General features: G+C 45.8%; 2 protein-coding genes across 2 annotated transcripts; both read left to right on the forward strand.

Annotated features, from left to right (window-relative positions):
- Window positions 1–1,178: 1,178 nt before the first annotated feature.
- On the forward strand, window positions 1,179–6,588 carry LOC135389212 (histidine-rich glycoprotein-like). Its single transcript, XM_064619277.1, has 3 exons — window positions 1,179–1,307; window positions 2,616–2,762; window positions 6,070–6,588. The coding sequence occupies exons 1-3, from the start codon at window positions 1,179–1,181 to the stop codon at window positions 6,586–6,588; spliced, it is 795 nt and encodes a 264-aa protein (XP_064475347.1).
- On the forward strand, window positions 5,347–23,219 carry LOC135390048 (uncharacterized). The gene is made up of 8 exons (XM_064620066.1): window positions 5,347–6,584; window positions 7,452–7,692; window positions 10,418–10,577; window positions 10,664–10,779; window positions 11,997–12,120; window positions 19,976–20,137; window positions 21,757–21,903; window positions 22,962–23,219. Exons 2-8 carry the CDS (start codon window positions 7,493–7,495, stop codon window positions 23,142–23,144), a joined length of 1,092 nt encoding a protein of 363 aa, XP_064476136.1. The 5' UTR covers window positions 5,347–6,584; window positions 7,452–7,492; the 3' UTR covers window positions 23,145–23,219.

Raw genomic sequence — 23,219 nt, forward strand, 5'->3', positions numbered from 1 at the left:
TTTCCTTTATTCTTCTATAACGATTGCATAGGAAGCTATTGCAGAAGAGCACCATGTATGAAGGCTGATCATAGGAATTCCAAAGTCTTACTAAATGAGACTTGCAAAAGAACAAAATATCCTAACACGTAACTCCATCAATGGCTAACAAGAGGACTAGGCACTCAACAAATCAACACAGAGTACCAGTAACAAGGAGCACAGAACGATGCGTCTACTCCATCCGACAGCCAGGCACGGAACTGAATCGTAATGCTTTTTCTCCTCTATAAAGTCATGCATCTGTCCCTCTTGCGGTTGATTTCTGAACTAATTTAACCATAAAATTATTAAGAATAGCGCTATTCCCATTCAGGGCAGCACTATCGACATCGTCAAGACAAGAATGTTCCTTGTAAAAAAAAAAAAAGCGTCAACAAAGGAAAGCATGCATGTCGGGGCATGTCAGGACATGTCAGGACAAATCGTACGACTGCTGGGCAACAAACAAAAAACAAACACAGAGACACTTGAACAGAGTGAAAAAGACACTCACCATCATTTTTCACGTTCACAGCATTCCCTCATTGTAAATTCGTTCGTCACCAAATCGACCTGCATCGTCGAACACCATTCACCAGTGACGAACCACACATCCGCACCCCATCAGAGGGAGAGAGAACCCCACCGAAGCTACGCTCTTCCACTGACGGCCAACGCAATTGCCAGGAGCAGAATTAGCGTGTCCACACCCGTCAGTGTCCAAGAGAGAAGTGAATCCTTGCGCCCCCTGCAGGCTGTTCTCTTTGGTCGTGACGTCATCCTATTGTCTCAGGGCAACACTGTTTTTTTCCACTAATGCTTCTCTAGACAAGGTCATCCTGAAACAATAGTCTCGCGGTATGACATCATCACGCAGGTGCGTGGCTCAAGGACGCCTACGCTCTAGACAGGGGACCTGTTATTTATTGAATGAACATGCGTCGGTATTGCTTGTGAGCGGATTAAGATAAACAAAAGGTCTGATAGCAAGGCCCCGAAGAGGATCTCACTTTCTTTCTGGAAAGCAATCGTCGGAACCTTGACCGCTGGTGTTCGATTACGCTTACTTTCGAATCCACGGTGTCTTCTCCTGAGTCCTGAGGAGTTTGCTCAGACCCACGCCGCACGCTATGAAACGGGCGTACAGTACAGATCGGATGTTTTGTGCCGACTATGAAGGAAAGCACAAGAAGAAGATTCTGCTTGAGGAAAGAAGGAAAAGGAATGTCTCTGACCTGGACGTGGCATCACTCAAGTTGGTCCTAACAGTTGGGCAAGCATCACAGGTGAGCGACGAGGACTGCATCTGTAAGAATTGTTTTCGGCGCTTCCAGCAAAAGATTACTGCAGTAAATGAGGAAATCAGTGATTCTTTATCAGATCAGAGGTTTGTTTCGCCAGGTAATATTCTCGCTGATGCAAATCGTAGCCTACCTGTAGCGAATATCGACGTAACTCCTCTAAAACACTTTGGTGCAATAAAGAAACAGTTGCGCGTGTCGTACACCAGAAGGAAGAGCAGTGAAATTCAGCACGAGTTGTCTCGCAAGCTAAATGCCGTTTATGGTACCGAAACGTCAGAAGATGATGACGCCTCTCGCGAAATTTTGTAAGGAACAGGTAAACAACTTTCGTGGCGCATTGTTGGCCTGCACTACCCATCAAGAGCGTTGTCGCCTCTGCACTGTGATCCCAGACAAATTGTCAATGAACGACATCAGAAGACTGATTCCAGAAGCTACAAAATATATGGTTGTCAAGGCTTGCATGCTGAAAAATAGGAGTGGTGTGTGGGCAGAGCCCGACAGGTACGAAGGGAAGAAGCCAAACTTGTACGTATTTGGAGTATTGTATTTAAAATACTGGATTTTAAATACATTTTGAAGTAATAGGTACTCTACTCAATACTTTCATTTTTGTGTATTTGTACTCTATTTAAAATAAAGTTTATGGTATTTTCTACTCGATACTCTAATTACATATTTACATATTACTATTACATATTTTAGATCTCCCTCTCAAACTTTCTGTGTCTCGTCTTTCCATTCTCTTGCTTGTTCAGTGGAAATTTGCTGAGTCCCACGGACTTGACCCGGTTAGTGACTCTAGACCAGAACATTGGCCCTTCTTGGAAGTCTCCATTTTGAGATCTTGCCCCTTGTGTACGAATCCTTGGCCAGTGATGGTTCTATTATGTGTGCTCTGACGCGATGACGCCGAATTTTGACCTCGCTGAGTAGGGACCTGCTAGAAGTTTGCTTTGTTCTTGGTCACATATACTTAGTGGAGTTATGTGGTATCTCTTTGTCATCATTTTGGGAATTGTGTTTAGATGACTCCTATCACACAGCGGCGGCTAGCGTAGTGCGCGGGGTTTAGGTGATTCATGTGACATAGCGGGCGACCTGCCGCATTGACCAGTGGCCGGTGGCTTTTTGCGTTCAAGGACAAATAGTATCTTAATCGTATTTCAAATACTTTTGGAAGTATGTTGTACTCTATCTTAATTACTTTAATTTTCATGTATTTATACTCTATCTTAATTACATTCTAAAGTTAGTATTTATTATCTAATCTTAAATACATTTTTTTAGTATCTTGTACTTGTCTGGAAGAAGCTCAATGAAGAAGATGTGGCCACAGCAGTGAAGTACTATACAGATGATGACATGCAATGCACATTGCAGAGCCCTAATCGAAAAGACGTAGTGACTGCGCTAATTGACGATGAGAAAGTCGAGGTGACGAAGAGCCAACAGCGGTTCCGATGCCGCTTTTGGAAGTAAGCGTAATCGAACACCAGCGGTCAAGGTTCCGCCGATTGCTTTCAAGAAAGAAAGCGAGATCCTCTTCGGGGCCTTGCTTTCGGACCTTTTGTTTATCTTAATCCGCTCACACGCAATACCGACGCATATTCGAGCAATATATGAGAGGGAGAAGAGCGCGGTCTGCCGACTGCGCCACAGCGCACAGGCCAACACGCAGTGCTTGGATAGGGTACGCGGGAACGGCCGCGCTTCCCATCCGACTGCTTTATGGCAAATTTTGATTGTCAGATATTGATGTTGACACATTGGCCTAGCATGGTGAGCAATTTCAACGCAATCGAAGTGGGTGTTTTAGAGAACGAGGCACCTCAAACTCATGAATATTCGCTGAGTGGCTCCGTTAGGAGCGTCCCAGGTGCAGGGACCCTTTTGTTCAGCGAAGGAGAAGACTTATGAGCAGAATGAGCGTGTTCCCCTGAAAAAATGATACCTAACGCATCCATAAACTCCAAATGTGTTCTGAGAAATTAAATGCCAAACTTAAGCGAAAAACTCAATTTTCTCGAAGTTTGCAAATTTATGTAAAGTTACCTGCGACCTCTGCAGCGATTAAACTTCACATACAGAGGGATAAGGTGGGTGTCTTTTATCCTACTAATTTTCATTCTCTTACCACGAGAAGTCTCTGCGATACGGGGGCCCAAAAGTTGCCAAAAAAATTCTAAACTTGGAAAGTGCACCTTCTTAGCTTTTGCGCTCTTGAGGAAACGAAATATCACATATTTTGAACTAATTTTGGTATGAATGCACTAAATAGGTGTTGGGGCATAGTGTGTCATCTTCTCAGAAAAATCGGAGATGTGGTCCGGACCACCTGGCTCATCTGACGTGAAAACACCCTGCTTAATTGCCTCTGAGGAGATAAAAAATGGCAAAGTTGCCTCATTTGTAAAATATGGTACATTTTGGGAACCTCACAACTCGTCCCCCAGTTGTGATACCCGGAAGTAATCTACATCATTGTGTGCGTCTCTAAATTCCTTTTCTTCGCATAGCGAGTACATCGTATTGTGAATTAGGGCAACACTCCCAACAGTCTTTTTGTGAGGGGTGTCTACGGAAAATGCGTAAATTCGACAGCGCCCATCCCATATATTCCCACTGGTGACATCGTTCATTTTACTCGCAAACGTTCTTCATGACGACTCAAAACAGCACATAAAAAAAATTTGCTTCAGAGATGGTCGAAGTGACGTTCGTAACTCAACGTCTTTGGCAACGTGACTTCGACCACCTCTGAAGCAATTTTTTTTATGTGCTGTTTTGAGTCGTCATGAATAACGTTTGTGAGTAAAATGAACGATGTCACGAGTGAGAATATATGGGATGCGCGCTGTCGAATTTACGCATTTTCCGTAGACACCCCTCACAAAAAGACTGTTGGGGGCGTTGCCGTAATTCACAATACGATGTACTCGCTATGTGAAGAAAGGGCATTTCGAGACGAACACAATGATCTAGATTACTTTCGGGTATCACAACTGGGGGACGAGTTGTGAGGTTCCGAAAACGTACCATATTTTAGAAATGAGGCAACTTTGCGATTTTTTATCTCCTCAAAGGCAAATCTTAGTATCCTCAGAACTTAGGATGCAATGCTACCCACCCCAGACAATACGTGAAAAGCAATTCAGCTGAATATGTCAAATAGTTATGACGACACGTGGCGTCAAACTGCGTCGGAAGCGCAATAGTCGAAGTGACCACATGGTGAATGATAATTCATAAAAAAATAACCACCAATTATTTGCGACTACTTTCAGCGCCAATATGCCTCCTAGGGACAAGGCTTTAATATATGTTTGAAAGAAAAAAAATTGGTAGGTCGACCGGACCACTCTGCCTGATCCGGCGTGAAATCACCTTATAGCAAGTGGGACACCATTTTCATAACGGCGGCAACATCCCTGAGACGTTGGAACGGACTCGCAACTAAGCATGCAAACATGCGCTCTTGCTCGCATATCCTCCTGCGCTATTCCTTCTCTCTTCTAGCTCTACATACGCACGCGTCCAATGCGTGCCAATATTTGATCCACACTGATGGTATTCCATCCCAACGTGGCATGCAAGTCTGGAATAGAAAGGGCTTGTGCAGTAAAAGAATCAAATTATTTGATACCACCTTGCAACGAAGCTAGCGTGCGTCTCGTCCTTATGAACAAAACAACGTGCACATAATCATTTTGCCATTCACCCGCAGACGGGGTGGAATATCAGAAGTTGGTTCGTTGGTTGTTCTGTCCATAACCTGGGAACAGACTGCGCAACACAGCTGTTGCTGATGACTTGCAAGCTACGATAGCTCCCCGATAATCACAGAAGCCTGTGCAATAGGTGCCTTGTCCAATACATTGTTATCCAGATGCCATATATACCCAGAAACCCGGTAGTCGGTCTCTTCGTACCGGAGCACACGCATGACCATGTTTCAATAACATTACTTTTTTTTCTCTGCATTTTCAACGTGTTTGAAGTAGAAGAATACATACCGGCACTGGCCTCGCGGGTTCTTTCACGAGCCCTATGGCTCGCTGTGGTCTTCATTATGCGATTCATCCATCTTGTCGTAAGCATTCCCCCTGTACCATCGTGCAGTTTGTAGTACAAGTTTTTAGTACAGCTGTTTGTGATAGCCTGCGTCTATCGTAGCATTCATAGCTTGCAAGCATTCTGTCTTGCCCCATCTTACAATAGAAGCTTGCACCTGTAGGACTTTGATTTGAAATCATGTTACTCAGTGTTTGATGCTGCTCCTTTGTAGTTTCTTGCAGATGTTTCTTGCAGTTTCTGCGTAGTAAGTACACAAAAACATCACTTTCGTACCGTATACGTATATATCCCATATTTGTTCATGCATCCATTATCGATTGCACAGGAGCCCTGTGACCGCCAAGGCGTTTGTACCTTCGTATTTTCGCAATAAAAGTTGTACTGCCGTTACGGTGTGGACATTCATATCTTTCTCGTGATGCAGACTGTTTGCCCGAGTCAGCGCCCGATGAGGGGCATTTTGTACGATAATTTACCTGCTGAGATATAGCATCAAGTCTGTGCCTCTCTAGTTCTACTTAACGCCTTACGCTGTAGCATCATATATCTGTGTCGTGTTGCTGCTAACGTTTGTGTTCGCAGTGAAAAAATATCCAACAAAAACCGATACACCGAAGAGGACCAGTAAGGCGACAAAGGTGACACCGGTGACCACGTCGACGTCTAGCACCGCAAGCACGTCAAGTACCACGACGACCACCCCGACGACTACAACTACCAGCACTACGACAACCACAACTACCACAACTACGACTACGAGTACCACGACCACAACTACCACTACGACTACCACTACCACGACTACCACTACCACGACTACAACCACCACGACAACCACCACGACTACAACCACCACGACTACAACCACCACGACGACTACCACCACCACGACGACGACGACGACCACCACCACCACGACGACGACGACCACCACCACCACGACGACGACCACCACCACCACGACGACGACCACCACCACAACGACGACGACCACCACCACAACGACGACCACCACGACGACGACGACCACCACCACGACGACGACCACCACCACAACCACGACAACCACGACCACCACAACTACGACAACCACGACCACCACGACCACGACAACCACAACCACGACAACCACGACGACTACAACTACTACTACAACCACGACGACTACCACGAAGTACCCATGTAAGTACCCTCTCGTTTCCCAGCTTTCGTCTCTTTTCATCCTCCTACGGTGGTGCTGCAATCATTGGTGTCAATTCCAAAAAAGATAGTATTCCTAATTTTCTCCGGTTATCCTTTAACATGAGATGAAACCCTGACAGACGGTGTAGTGTTTGACATCAATCTCTACCGTGTTGTCATATTGCCGGAGTTCGAACACGCACCGAATACCGACGCAGAGGCCTGGAATTTAAAAACATGATGAACAGTGTGGAACGTTGCGATATTCCACGCACGAGTTCATGCTACCACATTATCTAACTGGCGGAGGTGGTGTGCTTGAATTACGAGTTTTATTGCATCGTACGCTATCACCTTTGCGTACGTTAGGGATAGCTTTGGTGGTGCTGCGCAATGTGCGAAAAAATGTCATTGTCATGGGCGTGTGCAGAACCATTAACGTTATCACTTACGTACGCAAAGGCAATAGCGTACGATGTACTAAAGCTCTGACGTGCAGCGTTCTAAAGTACTCGGCCAATGACAAGGCATGCTGCTGTACGCGTCCTAACCAGTGCAAAATGCGATGTGTTTTGCAAGTGTTTTTGCATACGAATATTTCTATACTCCGTTTCTGCTGTTCCAAGACAGTGCAGGACAGCAGCAAGACGCAGCGGTGGATATAATTAGCACGACAGACGTTTTAACACGTCTCTATCGCCTGGCTGCTGATGCCTTTTCCACTTTATGAATACATCTAGACTTTCTGATGTTCTCGAGCAACGTAAATAACGATTATAGTTATGATTAATGTGCATGTGCGTATATAGGGAACGGAAAGCATCACTCAGCGGAAACGGATATATTTGTGACGTTTCTTCCTTTCAGATGTTCTAATTTGTGTGTGTGAGGACCCCCTTCCCGAGTCGATGCGCTGGAATGACCTCCTTGGAGCCTCCCTTCCCAGTAACTTGTGCAGCTTCGTATTCTACGGCATGAAGTACCCCGGAGGCGCTGACGAGATCTTCGAGGGTTACGTCGACCCGGGTTCACCTTTCGATAACTTCCAAAGATTTATTGATCAAATCAGAAGACCCGATCTCAACCTGGGCATCGTCGTTCCATACATGTAAGCACTCCTGCATGTCGTTATAGTATAGCTGTGCAAAAAGCGAGACAAACGCTTTAACTAAGCAAAGAACGTATTGGATGTGGCAAAACTTAATTACGTCGCCGCTCAGTATGTAACGAGTCCTTCTATATCGTACTGTCTCGTTTGCGGACATAAGGGATAGTGTGGTGGTTCTGCGCAATGCACAAAGCTCTTGTTTGTCTTGCGCGCGCGGAGAACCACCAACGCTATCGCTTACGTACTCAGAGGCGATAGCGTGCGACAAAACTCACTGATAATGGGCTTTCATATATCGTACGCAAAGGCGACATCGTACGATATGCTAGAACTCACTAGTACACTCTAAAGCCAGTGACGGATAGGTGCCGTGTGATCAACTGGCACATTTAAAAAAAAAAAATGTGCCCGATGACTTAAAGGGGCACGCGGTGCCTGCGAAAGCTGCAGGTGCCACGTGCCCCCTGCACCAACTGGTACGACATCCCTGCTGACGCCAGGAGTCAGTGTACCGGACGTATCGAAGGGTTACTTGTACTCACTAATACGCGAAACACATTACGCCTCTCGAATTCCCTAACAGAAAAATTACCTCCACGCTTCGCAAAAAAAGAAAAAGCAAGGAAGAAAATGCTCCAAGCTAATCGAACATGAAACACCAAATTTTATTGGATTGCAGATACCCATGGCCAGGACTGCAAAGGAAGAATTGGAAAGGATAAATAGGAAGGAAAAATAAGGAAAGGATAAATTGCACCCAGTACATCAACGTTTGCCTAATGGAAAGCATACACGGTTCTCTAATTCAAACACACACATATGGAGCACTCCTTGCACGGACACACAACCCATCCGATGCACCAGACAGTCCTCCAAACGTCTTCCTCCAAACGTCTTGAACTTCGTTCAATCAAGATCATCCTTAGTGACGAAGACGACAGTTCCTCAAACGAAACAATTGTCTAAGCAAGTGGCACCAGACACGCTTCGATGTAAAAACCCGTAAAAAAACGTAAAAAACCGAAGTGAATATCACGCTGGCATTGTTCCAACGTGAAGGCCGGAATAGTACATCACTTTGTAACTCACGTCCTTGCAACCGATTCAATCCCACGGTCACTATAACGAAAGAATACAATTAACCTCGCTTGTAACGTACATCGTCGATTCACCGATGTAGCATATCCTCTCCTGCCGCCATTTGCAATGCGTCCACCGTGTGCAACAGAATGTACTTCATTGGTTAAACACGAGTAAAACGCAGACGTTGTACGATGCTTCACAGCTAGGTTGACTTACCTTAAGCAAACATTAACCCTGTATAAAAAGGAAGGTTGTCGTCTTTCTCAATGGCGAGGTTGCAGCGCAGACAACGGGCAAAAAAACGGGAAGGCATGCACTGCGGAGGAATACGCCGTGTCATCTCACTCCTCACCGGCGGAGCGCGGAGCAACGCAGTAGTAGTACGCTCCAACGAAGGCACACGCATTATTCAACAAGCACACGAGTACACGGTTCAGGAAGCACACATATTATCCAGCGGGCACAAAAGCCGTTTTATACCGACGTGACGGCTTTGTACCTGCTGAACTTTGGCGATGGGGATCGCTGTGCTTGCTATTTGACAACCGTTACGGCTGTTTCCAGGCTTTTACTGCTGTGTAGCAGCTGCACTTTCTGTGGAAACTTTTTTAGCCGACACGTGTCCGTCACAGGATTTAGAGTGTATACAAGGTGCAAATGAGACTTGGTGTTGTACTCACAGCACTCTTCCGAAAAGAACTCACCTGACTTACCATAAGGCTAAAAATTTGACACGGAAATGTACGCTGTTGGATACAGGAACATGTTTATTTCTCCAGCAAAGTTGTTGCTAAAATATTTAAGTTACTTACATGCTTTTCTTGCACACAATATGCCACAGTTTCATGCCAGAGGACTTAACCACCTTGTTCACAACTTGCTACGCATTATTGCCTTCGGAAATTGTAAAATAGTCTGCTAGTCTGAAGTTGACTGGTTTCATGCTGGTGTTGGGGGAAATCTCAACAAGACAAATGGTAGAATGGTGGGACATGTCACATGTGATGCATGGAACAGACAGGCAAACTATGCCTTGATGACCGCCCTCTCTTTAACGATACCCCCCCCCCCCCGTCCCACTGCAACTATTTCCAGATACCACAGGAAAGCGTAAAGCATTCCAACAAATGTGTCGGAGCCCATATGAAGTTGCCATCTTCAAACACCATTTTAGTCACCGTCATTGCTTTAAGGGTGCAAAATGAACAAAATTGGGAACAAAATGAAAAAGGGTGTTTATGTTCCAAAACACCCTTCTTTTGTGAACAAGGGTGTTTTTGGATTTACTGTGTAGGCGCAGTATTATAGGGCGAACCTTCGCAGTGTATTCTCTGTACTCCCACAGCCCAGTCCTGCATGCACGGTGACCCATTCACAGGTCATGATACTCAGGGCCGGCAAGAAGGTGGGGTAGCCGGGGATGGCGGCCCGGTCCACTTCGGGGGCTCGCGGGACCCAGGGCCTGTCGTAATCATATAAAGAAGAAATGCTTGGACTGTGTTGTCGAGACATGAAGCGCGGGCCCGGGCATGACCCAGCTGGGGGCCCGATAATTTCTCTCGCCGGCCTGACTATCATTTGAATGACTGGGCTGCTTCCTACCTCTCTGGACGTCATTGAGATTTCTCCTGTGTGATTACAGGATCGCCGAAAGTCTCGAGCCGCGACTTCGACAACAGGAAGGGAGAGAGGCCTTCAACAGGTATTGGGACAAAGGCTTCAAGAACTACGCTGTTCTCGATATCGATGTCACCCCATTTTCTTTTGAGTCCTATTTTACAGATATGAAATCTTTTATATCGGTAGGTTTGTACGTACATTTCATCACACAGCTTCTCATTGCTTTGGTGGCGGGGATCCTTGCACTGAGTTTTTCAATGTCTTTCAGGCGGTCCGAAGCATGCAAAGCAGGCCGCTCACGACATTCTTTATAGGCCTCAAGCTCAATTTTGTCATTGACAGCATCGGCTCAAGCGAGATAAGCGTCGCCCAGTCGCTAATAAAGTAAGATAAATGCAACTGAAATACAACGATGCTGCTATCACCCTATGCGCTCTCTAGATACTCACACTTTGTATTTTAGCTACACATGAACTCTCGATGGTGACGTGAGAATAATCAGCGATTGCCTGTGCAAAACATTCGTCGGTTTAGGCGTTTGAGGTTTGAATTATTGCCTACGGCAATATTCATATACGGGATTAATCTAGCAGTCATTTACACATTTCGATCGCATAATAAAAGTATACAGGGTGTCCCAGAAAACGTGTCATTGAATTTTAATCGAAAAACTACGCTGCATAGAATCACGCGATCGGCATTTGTTCTCACAACCCCTCCTGATCTGCTTGTCACTTAACGTAATTTTTGCGAACTGAACTCTAATTTCCCAAGCAAATGTAACTTTTTTTCGGGGCAATGGGGGCTGGCAGGGTGAAACCGTCAACTGTGTGAACCATTTTATGCATGACTGCCTGGTTACTGTATGATATCTTGGACTGCTTTGTTAGTGTGCTGCACGTGTGGTGCATCACTGGGGACACGCTATACGTTCTTTTAGAGCCAAGTTTCCTATTTGTGTAAATAACTGTCGGGTGATGCAATAAATCCCATACACAACCTAAATAACCGTTCGAGAAACAACTTCAGCTTGTCCGTATTTTTAATGTTTAAACGGTTCTTCCAAAGTATCATTAATTAAAACAGAACGGAACAGAAGGGTTGGGGAAAACACAGACAGAACGGGACGACTGCTGACTTTCAACCGTCACACAGAAAAATAACCCTTCTTCGAGAGTTCTTCATCTCGCAAGAACCTCATCTTGGCTCAGGTTCTCTTGGCGGGAGGACGCCAGGTGAACCTTAGCCGTTCTTCAGGAAGGTTCTTGCGCTATGGAGAAGTTTCGAAGAACGGTCATTTTTCTGTCCCGTTCTGTCTGTGTTTTCTGTCTGTATTTATTTATTTGACCCTTGCTGTTCAATTGTTGTAGTTTGATCAAATAAGATGTGTAGCGTGGTTCTGAACAGGTACCTTGATAGGGCTATCACTGGCAGGGTCCCATGGTCATGTTTCTTCTGCTTAGCCAATGGTTATAGGGTAGGAACACACCCAAGCTAACAAATTGCAACAAACGACCGTCATGTGACTATCTAATGTAGTGAGGCATTGACACCTTGTCGTTCGTCAACGCCTTCTCGAACCTGCGCCCTGTCTTTTGCAGTGATATCAAGCCCGACGGTGTTCTTTTCCTCCCAACCTTCCGAACGCTGTTCAGTAGATCCAATTGTAGGTTGACTGGATCGTCAGTATGGAAAAACTCTCCTATTGTAGACCAGCCTACTTTCGTAAGTCCTACTGCATTCAATTCAGGCTTGTATGAGATACTTAAAAAAGGTGCTTGTCAGGCAAAAAGTAACTGTGTAGAGTACAAAATATAATTCAATATATAAATATATATCAGATAATTCGAGCAGAATACTAAATACTCACAAAACTAACTCGAGTTGACTTTCAAGACAGTTACAGTTTGGAAATTTACTGCCAAACAACAAAAACTGGGCATAAAAGGGTATTGTCGTACGAGACAACATTGTCGTCTTGTCTTTCTTGCGACACCTTCTTAAAGGAGCTATGAACTGTACCAAGCGGGCCTGCCGACTATGTCGGCTTCAAACGGCGATTTCAACGTGTTGTCTGTGACACCTTTTGTATAGGTGAATTTGATAGGTGCGTATCTTCAGCACATAGCACGCTCCTAGCCAACCATCTTCCCGAATGACAACGTTCTCGCCCATGATCTGTTGATAACGAGATGCGGAATCTATTATGTTATCTATTATGCACGGCTACAAAATGTGCTACGCCTCCCGTCTTCAACAAATCAGAGACGAGAACGTTGTCATTCGGGATGGTGGTTGGCTAGTAGGGTGCCATGTAGTGAAGTTCATCTTGAGGAGGGTAAAGCAGAAGGTTATGTGTACCTCCGCGTTGGCGTCCGATTGGGTGCTACAATTCTTCAGATGACGTAACGATGGATAGAGGTATCTGGACGGTGATGCGCCTACTCGCCCGAAGAGAGTGCGTTTTTGTATTAACGCTGCACAAGTTATGAAGGAGAAGAATTGAACAATACATTGTAACCCGTAACTAAATGCAGATAGCAGTTCATACCTCATTTAAGGACACTCTCCGCCTTGCGCCATGTATGCAAATTTGAAGTGTACACGTATGTCACCAACCAAGGTTTGCTCAAAAGAGGGTCCTGACGTTTTGAAGCCTACTGGCTCCTTGAGGGGTGACATCTGATGCCAGGGATAGCCTAGCCTATACACGGGGGTTCATTGTTTTTGTCGGTCTTGAACGAGCCTTGGTTGGTGTTCCGTCTTCCCCCTGATGTATGCGAATGTGAGTGGCATAGCGAAAACATACGTTCATCATTTACTCGTAAATAAAAAAAAAGGGCAAAAAGAACACGAATGAAGTATCGTTAAGTACGATTAAGTTACGAAATGACTACAAGTTACTCCCCCAAAAATATTACATTTCGAATGGTAATATACCGGTCACTCGGAAGAGTATTTAAGAGGGTTGTGAATCCAATCCAGGATGTTACACGAAATCGTGATTCAAAATGTTGATTCATGGGTGCCAAACATCTCCATCGAGGCCCCTTCACGCTGCGCTCCCGCTTCACGAAGTTTGAGTATGAACACACTTTGAGTATGAAGAGGCACTCTTGACTCGCCTCCTCCTCGCCACATCTCGGTATGACGTTGTACCGAGCGCGCAACCGCCGAGCGTAGTCTCCCGCCCTCATGACGACGCCTGTAAAGAAGGATGCGGCAAACGCAGGGACGGGGCGCGGCGAGGTGCTCGGAAGAGAAGCGGTAGTGAGCGAAGGGCTATATGACGTACAGCCATAGAGGAAGGAGTCAAAGCGGCCCTTCCTGCCTATTTCATGGAGCTGCTGGGCACGGCTTGGCGCCACGGTCGGTGGGGGCCTCGAAAATGGAGGACCTTTAAAACTCGGTAACATAAAAAATAGCATGTGGGAGGAGGGACTTTGCGTACGAAGTGCGCTGAGTGAGGCGAACAGACCCTGCAGGAGAAAAAAGTTATGTCCGTGTAGTTTCTCAATCGCTTTAAGACAGAGCAATTTGCGTAGCGCATTTCAGTTCCGTGTGTTTTGGGAGGACTTGCTCGTATAAGGCCAGCAGCACACCCGTAACCCGTTGTTACGTGCCTTGCCCAGCAGGCTTGCCTATAATGGAGTTTATCCTCCGCTAGACTGCACCTACGCCATTTTATCTTTGTTTGCGCTCGTATTTCTGCCATCGTTATTACTGAGTTTTAGCATGTCGTACGCTATTGCCTTTGCATATGTAAGGGATACTGTCGGTCGTTCTGCGCACGCTTAATACATACATATAGCTTTGGGCATTGCGTAGAACCACCACGCTTTTACGTACGTAAAGGCGACGCCGTACGATATAGTGAAACACTAATATGGAAACGTGTGACGACATCGCTACTGCAGCATAATTGTTTATACAGGGTGTCCTAGTTAAATCTCCGGGCTAAATAATTCGCGAACGGGTGCACCAATCGAAGAACTTTCTTTTTTACAAGTATCTGTCCGATACCACCTACAAGCTGCGAACCGCGTGAATGAGTGGGAGGCGCTCATTATTTAAATAAAAATTAAAATGAGCTGCTTGAAAAACATAACTTCTAAAGCAGGGCGCGGTCGGCATTAAAATGGGTACTGCGCCTCTTGGGACCTTCAGTGGACGCCATTTGCAGAAAAATCTGCTACCGAAGTGGGTCATTTGTTGCAGTAATTAATTGGTTTCGGTTTACATATTTTTGTCGCGGCTGCACTCTTAAAAATGAACTTCACCACATAGCACGCTCCTAGCCAACCACCATCCCGGATGACAACGTTCTCGCCCCTGATTTGTTGAAAACGGGAGGAGGAGCCTATTTTGTGCCGTGCATAATGGCACAAAATAGGCTCCTCCTCCCGTTTTCAACAAATCTAGGGCGAGAACGTTGTCATTCGGGGTGATGGTTGGCTAGGAGCGTGCTATGTGGTGAAGTTCATTTTTAAGAGTGTGGTAGCGGTGAAGCGAAAAAGGACGTTCTTCCACTCCCTTATCCACCAATGAATTACGTGTTCGTGAGCTTACTTCGCAACGGGGAGTGCTGGAGAAAAAATAACAGCGTCAAACAGGCTACGCCAGTCCCCGCCCCGCTTATCTGACTGATATGCGCCCTGTCCGTTATGATCGCACGGACGAAACACAGTTAATCACATAGTATCTTGGTATCACATGCTCTCCATTTTTTCTTCAGCACTCCCCATTGCGAAGTAAGCGCTAGGACACGTCCCAAGCAGCACAATGTACCGAAAGTCGAGTGCAATAGGGGTGGCCAGTATGTGTCTTATCGATGTTCTTTAGTTTCAAAAGTCTGTCCAATGCCTTCCACCTACCCGTCCATCCCTATTGCACTCGACTTTCAGTACATTGTGCTGCTTGGGGTAATTCATTGATGAATAAGGGAGTGGAAGGGCGTCGTTTTGCGCTTCACCGCGACCAGCCGCGACAAAAAAAAATGTAAACTTAAACCAATTAATTACCGCAACCAATGACCCGCTTCGGTGGCAGATTTTTCTCTAAAAGGTGTCCACTGAAGGTCCCAAAAAGGGTAGCACACGTTTTAATGCCGACGGCGCCCTGCTTTAGAAGTTGTTTTCACGAAACTCATTTGAATTTTTATTTAAATAATGAGCGCCTCCCACTCATTCACACGGTGCGCAGCCTGTAGGTGGTATCCGACAGATACTTGTAAAAAAGAACGTTCTTCGATTGGTGCACCCGTTCGCGAATTATTTAGCCCGGGGATTCAACTGAGACACCCTGTATATTGCAGTGAAAGCCCACCGATGCTTTTGGTTCTTAGGAACAATATCTACACCTTCCTGACTGATTAATACACGCTCCTAGCCAACCGTAATCCAAAATGACAGTTCACACCCGGCTTACTTGTTGAAAATCTGAGGCGTACGCTCTCATCTGACAATTACATATATGCGTAAGTGTCACAAAAAGGCGTATGCCTCACGTTTCCAACAAATCATGGCAGATAACGATATCATTTGAGATGATGGTGGCCAGGAGCGTGCTATGTGGTGAAGTTCATTTTTATAGTGTACGTTGTGTGTGGTGTCGTAAAAAGGCTTAAACTCCGCCCTTTCCATAAATCAGGAATGATAACGCTGCCATTCTGTGCGATGGGCATGTGCAAGTTGTGTGTGCGGTTTATGCCATCTTTCTTCGCCCTTTGACTCACCTAGGAAATTCGTGACCACTATCATAACCAGGGTGTCGAACCGCAAAAAAATACGGGTTCGGTTCGGGTTCGCGTTGTTTTGATTTCGTTCGGGTTCAGTTCCGGTTCGGCCACGCCAGAAATCGAACCGGTTCGCAAACCGGTTCGCAGCCCCGAACCGGTTCGCGAACCGGTTCAACGCTTCCGTTTTATATGTTCCATAAAACTGCTTTTATCAGGAAATGCGTGGCTAATAGCTTACTGCTGTTGTCTGCATTGACGTCTCTAGCGGTGAGGTAGCCCTTTAGCGAGAGAAATGAGAAATGGATGAACACTTATTGTAACTAGAGGCACGCTGTTCACGCTGTTGAAGCGGTGTAGTCCTGCTACTTTCTGTTCCCAAAATCTCTTTTTCCACACGCACAGTGCCAGCAAGATACACTTAAAGGAAGCCTAATAAGATGGACAGCGCAACATAGACGACAGTACTTGCCGGCACACTGCCTTCGCAGCGTGAATCGAACTGAAACCGTACTGAAGCATGTCGAAAATAAGCCTGCCAGCCTTACTCTGTCCGAGCTCACAGCAGTGTACTAGTTAATCCACAACACAACGGCAATGTGTCACGACACAACTGCGCTACCAATAAGCAGAACCACATTCACTTTTCAAACCACGACCAATCAAACAGGCACCGTTCTGCGTACGCTCCTTCTCCACTTCTCATGTTTCTGACTTGTTTAATTTGTACTGCTCACGTGTAAAGGGAAATCTTGGGCGCTTATTTGATCACATATTCGTCCTGTAGAGCTATATAACTGGCCTACTCCATTCGTGTTTCATTCGTCCGCGTGGCACCTCGTCTCTGAAGAGTAGACGCCGCACCGCGTGCGTGGGGCGCTAGCCGCGGCGCTCACAAGGATAACTGCGCTTCAACATGTTAAAAAGACGCTGAAAGTATACTTACTATACGTCGTCATCTGACTGCTAGGTGAACATACCTGAAATCCATAGGCGCGTGATGATGATACCAATGTGTCTTCGTTCGGGGATAGAGAGGAACTCTTATGCTGACTTCTTTTATGTCCGAACCGTTTTGTTGCGAACCGGTTACCGCTATTTTTTACGGTTCTGCTCCGGTTCGGGTTCAACAGTGTCATGAAAATTTCGATTCGGGTTCGGGTTCGGTTCCGGCAAAAATAACGGTTCGGGTACGGTTTTCGGTTCGGGTTCGGGTTCGGTTCGACACCCTGATCATAACTGCATAAATGTAAAAAAAAAGGCGTACGCGTCTCGTCCTGTACAAATCATGCGGGAGAACGATGTGGTTTGGGGCGACAGTTTGCAAGGAGCGTATTACGCAGTGATGTCTCTCTAAAGAGTTCGAAGGAGATGACAAGTCCACGGACGCGTTAAGCAGCCGCTCCAGAGCGCATGGAGCACGCCCCTTTTTACTAGAACGGTTTTGCGGTGTGGGGCGCTCCCGCGCTCCTACCACAGGGGTGGCATCCAATGTATTGCTCCGTAGACGAAAACGTGCTGGGCGAACGCAATGTATCCTGTACAGGTCCTGGTCGCACGTCACAGCAACGTCAAGGCACACGTGACCTTAAAGATGGTGGCGCCCGTGATCGGCGGTCAAACCGTTTGTAAACAATGCGGTTGTTTCTGCACGACGTTTTGGATGTGTTTCGATCACAGCAATTACTTTTATCCGATAATCTCGCGGTACACCGCGCAGTTTTACGCATAAAGCCTCGTACTGTTGACTACTTCCAAAGATGTGATGACGACCGCGTGTTAAGACTCACTGAGCCGATGCGATGTATTGAAAGTAAGGCGAAATAGGGTACCATGTTACGGAAGAGGCACCGCATAGTTTACGCTACCAAAATACGTGGTGTTATGACGATGAAAATATGCCGAAGCTGCAAAACGACATGTAAACAAAGTCACATGACCTCGACGTTTTCTATGACGTGCGACCAGGCAAAGATTGCACTTTTGCAAAAAGCACCCGCTTCAGGGTAGTTACAACAATGGCGGATTTGTGTCACCTTGTGGCTCCTACCCACAAGTCGGAGTGCTTCTCGCGCTCTTCACCCTCCTCTCCGGCTGGACTCTAATGCACCTTAAAGGGACACAAAAACGCAAAGAAAAGTTCACTTCAAATCACGTTACATGCTATGTTAATTTCGTGCTTGTTATCATAATTCAGAACCTTGATTTCGTTACAGAACTACAATGGATTGTGCACTCCGATGGATCGTGCACCTGTGTTTTTAGTCCATACTGGGTGTGCACGAGCGTGCCATGCCGTGGAGCAGTCCGGTGAAAAACATAGTGCGCGTTGCGAAGCGGAGTGGCCGTTGATGTCCGAAGGACGTTAAGATAAATGTTGTCATTGGAACATTCGCGAGAACTGTTGTAGGCTACAATTCAGTGAATCGGTATTCAAAATGCAGCAATGCGCGTCATGCCGTACATAAACCAGGGCTCGAACCCGTTATTTTTGGTGTTCGGTTCAAGTTTCGGTTCAACGTTATCGGTTCGGTTAGGGTTCGGGTTCAGCGCAAGCAAAATAACGGTTTGAACCGATATTAATCGGTTCGAACCGGTTTACGTGTGCTGTGATAATCAGTGTGCCACATGTGAGAGGTCATATCAGGTTCCGGCGATGGCTTGCTCCTCCTTCCTTCCTCTTATTCCCTCGCATCTACACTTCATAGGTACAAAGAGCCATGCAGTTCACAGCAGATCATACTTTACTGTACCGAAAAGGGCTGGTACAACATACAATTGAACTCCATTGCAAAAGGCTATCGCCAATCTCAAAAGAAGTAATATAAAAAAAAAACGAGAGAGAAGAAAGCGGTCGCGTGGTTGATAGGGGTATCCCAGAGTCCCATGCACAGGCCGGCATGCTGCTCCCCGTTGAAAAGATGCCACTCCTTCCTCCATGCTCTCGACCACACGAGAACCTCTTTCCCGTGGTCGCTAGAGGTCTGCGTTGCTTCTGGATGTCACTGTGAACTATTAAAATTTTCGTCGCCTTCACACTGCGACGCTGAATGAAAGGAAGCCGCCAAGGCATCAATGCAAAGAGTAGCTGTCGTGTAGCACATCTTTTTTTTTTTTTTTTCTACACCTCGAGTCACAAAAATGTACGGGATGTCGTGAACCCTTTGGAGGTGAGGCTGTAAGAGGCGAATGGACTCACCACTTCTTGGTTTATCAATTTGTCGGCTCCATGAATTCGGCAAAATTCCGAGCGATGCAGGGAGCTGGTTGCGGCAGTCGAGTGGGAAGGTATAGTCGTTTTTACTGGCTGGGGAACCGGTTTCCGCATCATATTTTTTCGGTTCAGTTCCGGTTCGTTCAAGGGGAAAGACAAAATGTTTACGGTTCCGATCGGGTTCGGCTCGGCAAAAAATAACGTTTTTTTGCCGGTTTCGGTTACGGTTCAGTTACGGTTCAGTTACGGTTTCGACCCCTGGCATATACGGAACACTATACGATCGGTCCGGTTGAAAATCGAAGTTCCCACGATAGGTCTGTGCCTTTTTTGTGGCAATTATGAACAGCATAAGTGTCACAAAAAAGGCATACGCCTCCCGCTTTCAACAAATCAGGGCAGGTAACGATATCATTAGAGATGGTGGTTGGCTAGGAGCGTGCTATGCGGTGAAGTTCATTTTTAACAGTGTAGTCACGCAACCTTCTTCCGACAAAAGAAGAGCGAAAAAACAGATAATAACAGCAGCGTTTTAATTACTATTAACGGTTTCACAGTGCATGCCCTTGCGACATGCCTAGCACTGCTGTAATTAGCCGAGTTTGATTTGTTCATTTGTTCTTATTTCAAAGGAACACTCTCTGCAACTGATGTTATACCTCACCTTTCCCCCGAACACCATAAAGCTGCTTTCATTTTCTATGGCCGGTCGTTCATCCCAAGTTAAGTGGAAAAAGGCGTGGGACCTCAGGTCAAAATGCAGCTGGACGACCATGTCAACGCCATCAAGCTATGTAAGTGTTTGACTTACCGTAAATGTTACATAGAAGGGCAGAAAATCCAGCGAACCCCTAAGGAAATGTTAAGGGAGTGCCCCAGGAGTGGAGTCTCCGATATTTCGGACAGCGACTGTTCTTCTGGGCACCGTCCTCATCGTTGGCACGGTATTTAAAGGGCTAGATATGGCGTGTTCAAGGGGATCTAGAGAGGTTGGTGCTTGTGCACTCCGACAAAAAAGGTGCCGCCACAACTCCTTTAGAGGAGTAAGTAGCTTCTCGCTTATAGAACACTCCCTTTTGGAGTAAAACTTACATTTATGTACACAAACGTTCCCATACTTCCTGCGCCTTAACAGTCGGATGCTCTGTTGCACGTGTGGATAGTAGTGTCTGCTGTCGAGAATATCTCATGGGTTAGTAGGCAGTTTCAGGTTGCATAGTTTTAGAAACTTTTGGAACTACTTGTATCTTAGCTCGAAGGACTTGCCCCTGCCTTGTTGTATGACATCAGTATTCGTTTCTATACATGGTGTCCCTGAAACGTACCATTGAATAACAATAATAATAATAAATAATAATAATAATAATTCAAGAAAAATTATACCACCAAGAATCATGCGGTCATCGGCATTCGTTCGTGCTAGGTTTTTGCGAACTCTTGATGTGAATGTCAGGTGAAGTTGTGAAGTTTAAGTTTGTAATTATTTTTTGAGAGCGAGAAATTTGCCAAGTAATTTGTGACGGTTTTGCCCCACCAGTGTGAAGGACGTGCCGAATTTACTCAAATTAAAGATGATTTACAGGGATGTTGAGGAGCTCTACAAGCGGAAAAAATAGCCGAACATCCAGAGCATAGGGCGCGTCGAATTTTTCAGCGCAATTGTCAGTCGGACGAAAGGAGGTCACCACCCCACCCCACTCTCGTTGTAGGTATAACACAGGCATAACTTCCGGCTTCAGCTTGAATCGTGCTTTCCCTCTCCAAATTGAAGGAACTGTCACATTTTCTACTATCACCCCGTTGACTGGGCTTGCGACCTCCTTTCGTCGGATTGACAGCGATTCCTCGCAAAAAGCAGCTCCGAGAAGCATTCGGCTATTTTTTTCCGATAGTATAGCGTCTGAATATCAGGGTCAATTATTATTAATTTGAGTAAACTCGGAACGCTCTTCATATTGGTGTGGTGAGAAGGTGACCTTTGCTTGGAAAATTTCAGAGTTCAGTCCGCAAAAAAAAAAAAAATAAATAAATAAATAAAAATAAAACAATTGCGCGGAAAAACAGAAATACATAATTAAACTTACGCTACATGACATTCACATCAGGAGGTGGCGAAAACCTAGTATGAGCAAATGCTGTTCACCGCATAATTCCAAGTGGTGTAGCTTTTTATAATTCAGTGACACGTTTTCTGGGACACCTTGTATATAGACTACGGATTTTGATGGCTTAAGATACAGCAAAAAAAAAAAAAAAAAAAAGAAGAAAAACATTTTACAGAACGGCCGCCTTTAGGTTGCTTTCTTCACTTTCCACGGAGACAGGGGGTTTCACCAACGTTGGAGTTAGTGCTGTTGAACTTCTACAATCACGATGACGCGCTGGTCTACACGACTTTATTTGCCATCCGCAGGTTTGTCCTGGTGGTGCCGATTACAAGGATTTCAAGGGAAACAAGCCATCTCCGAATCGTAAGCTGAATAAGGAGTGGATGGAATATATGGTGAAGCACGGTGAGAGGCTCCACATCTACGAGTGGGATGACAGCATGATTAACAAGGTATAACATGCTGCGATTTCGCATAGCGCCCACGCAGAGCGTTGTAATAGTGCGTGAGTAATTATGTTATAAAGGGCTGTGAAAATTTATCCTTGCCGAATCCAAGACACCGTTACCTTGATACCAACGTAAGAAGATCGGGATTCAACGGTTATGTCGATCGTTATGGATGATCTATATAAAACGCGCAATTTACGCCTCCATTTCATTCTCAAGAAGCGCAACAATACGGACTGGCCTCCGGTTGGTCTCCGCCTTCCGCGAAGGTCGGACAGACCAATGACCAATGACAAGGAGGCCTATGAAAGCCCGCTCCACATCTGTGTCCTGGACAGTCTTCATAGGGAACTGTGTCGTCATTTGCTTAATCATGCAAAAAAAAAAGAAAGAAAAGGAAAATAAAAAGACTTATGCCCAGTTCCCTACTTGACGACGCCGTGCGTGACGTATCGCTTGAATGCGGCGCATATCCGGCGTTCTGCGAGGAGCCAAAAGTTCGACATGCTGAGCTTTCTCCACGGCGGTTTACGGCGTTCGCGTGAGGTCACGAGACAGATGTTCTCTGGCCAATGAAGTGGCGTGTCGAAACCACGCCGCCTCGTTTTTCGTCCGCTGATTTTCGTTGCGATTGAGCCATCAGGACAATTAAAAGTTAAACGTAATGAGCGACAGAAACACCGAAATGAGGAGAAATGCGCGCCCACTGCATGAACACACTTTCGGAACACATTGAAAGGAGAGTGAACCCAGAAAATATCCCGAAGAGTCCCGTCAATCGCGAGACACTGCAGCTGGCAAATGAAAGCTCATCTGTCTGTTACGTCACAGGGGCGGATCTCCTAGTTGTCGAGTTCACTGCACTTCGCTTTGCTTTGCACTTATTTTCCGTGGCGCTTTTCCAAATTTTACTCAGCATTATGCTCATGACAGACACACTGCTTGATGAATTAGGAAAGGTCCCGAGCGGTCCTACCCAAATGTCGTTTCACTGTATGTACGAACAACAAAACTAAATTGTACTAAACTAAAACTAAATGTACGCTTTGTTCTATCCGCAGATATGTTGGGCGTACAAGCTCTACGGATTTCAAGACGGCTGGGTGTTCTTCGACTTCACCCATGATGCCATGAACAGCTGTGCACGTAGAGGAGCACAGCACTACGGATCAATTCTAAATGTCAAGGACCACCTGAGAAGTCGCAAAGCACTATGCAAGAATGTGCAGCTACCTAGCCCATGAGCAGCGCGGGAACGTTGTATATTTATATATGTATCTCAATACGCAACAATGTGTTAGTTCCTGTGTTAGACCTTA

Source organism: Ornithodoros turicata, chromosome 3 (assembly GCF_037126465.1).
Source record: "Ornithodoros turicata isolate Travis chromosome 3, ASM3712646v1, whole genome shotgun sequence".
Taxonomy (NCBI): domain Eukaryota; kingdom Metazoa; phylum Arthropoda; class Arachnida; order Ixodida; family Argasidae; genus Ornithodoros; species Ornithodoros turicata.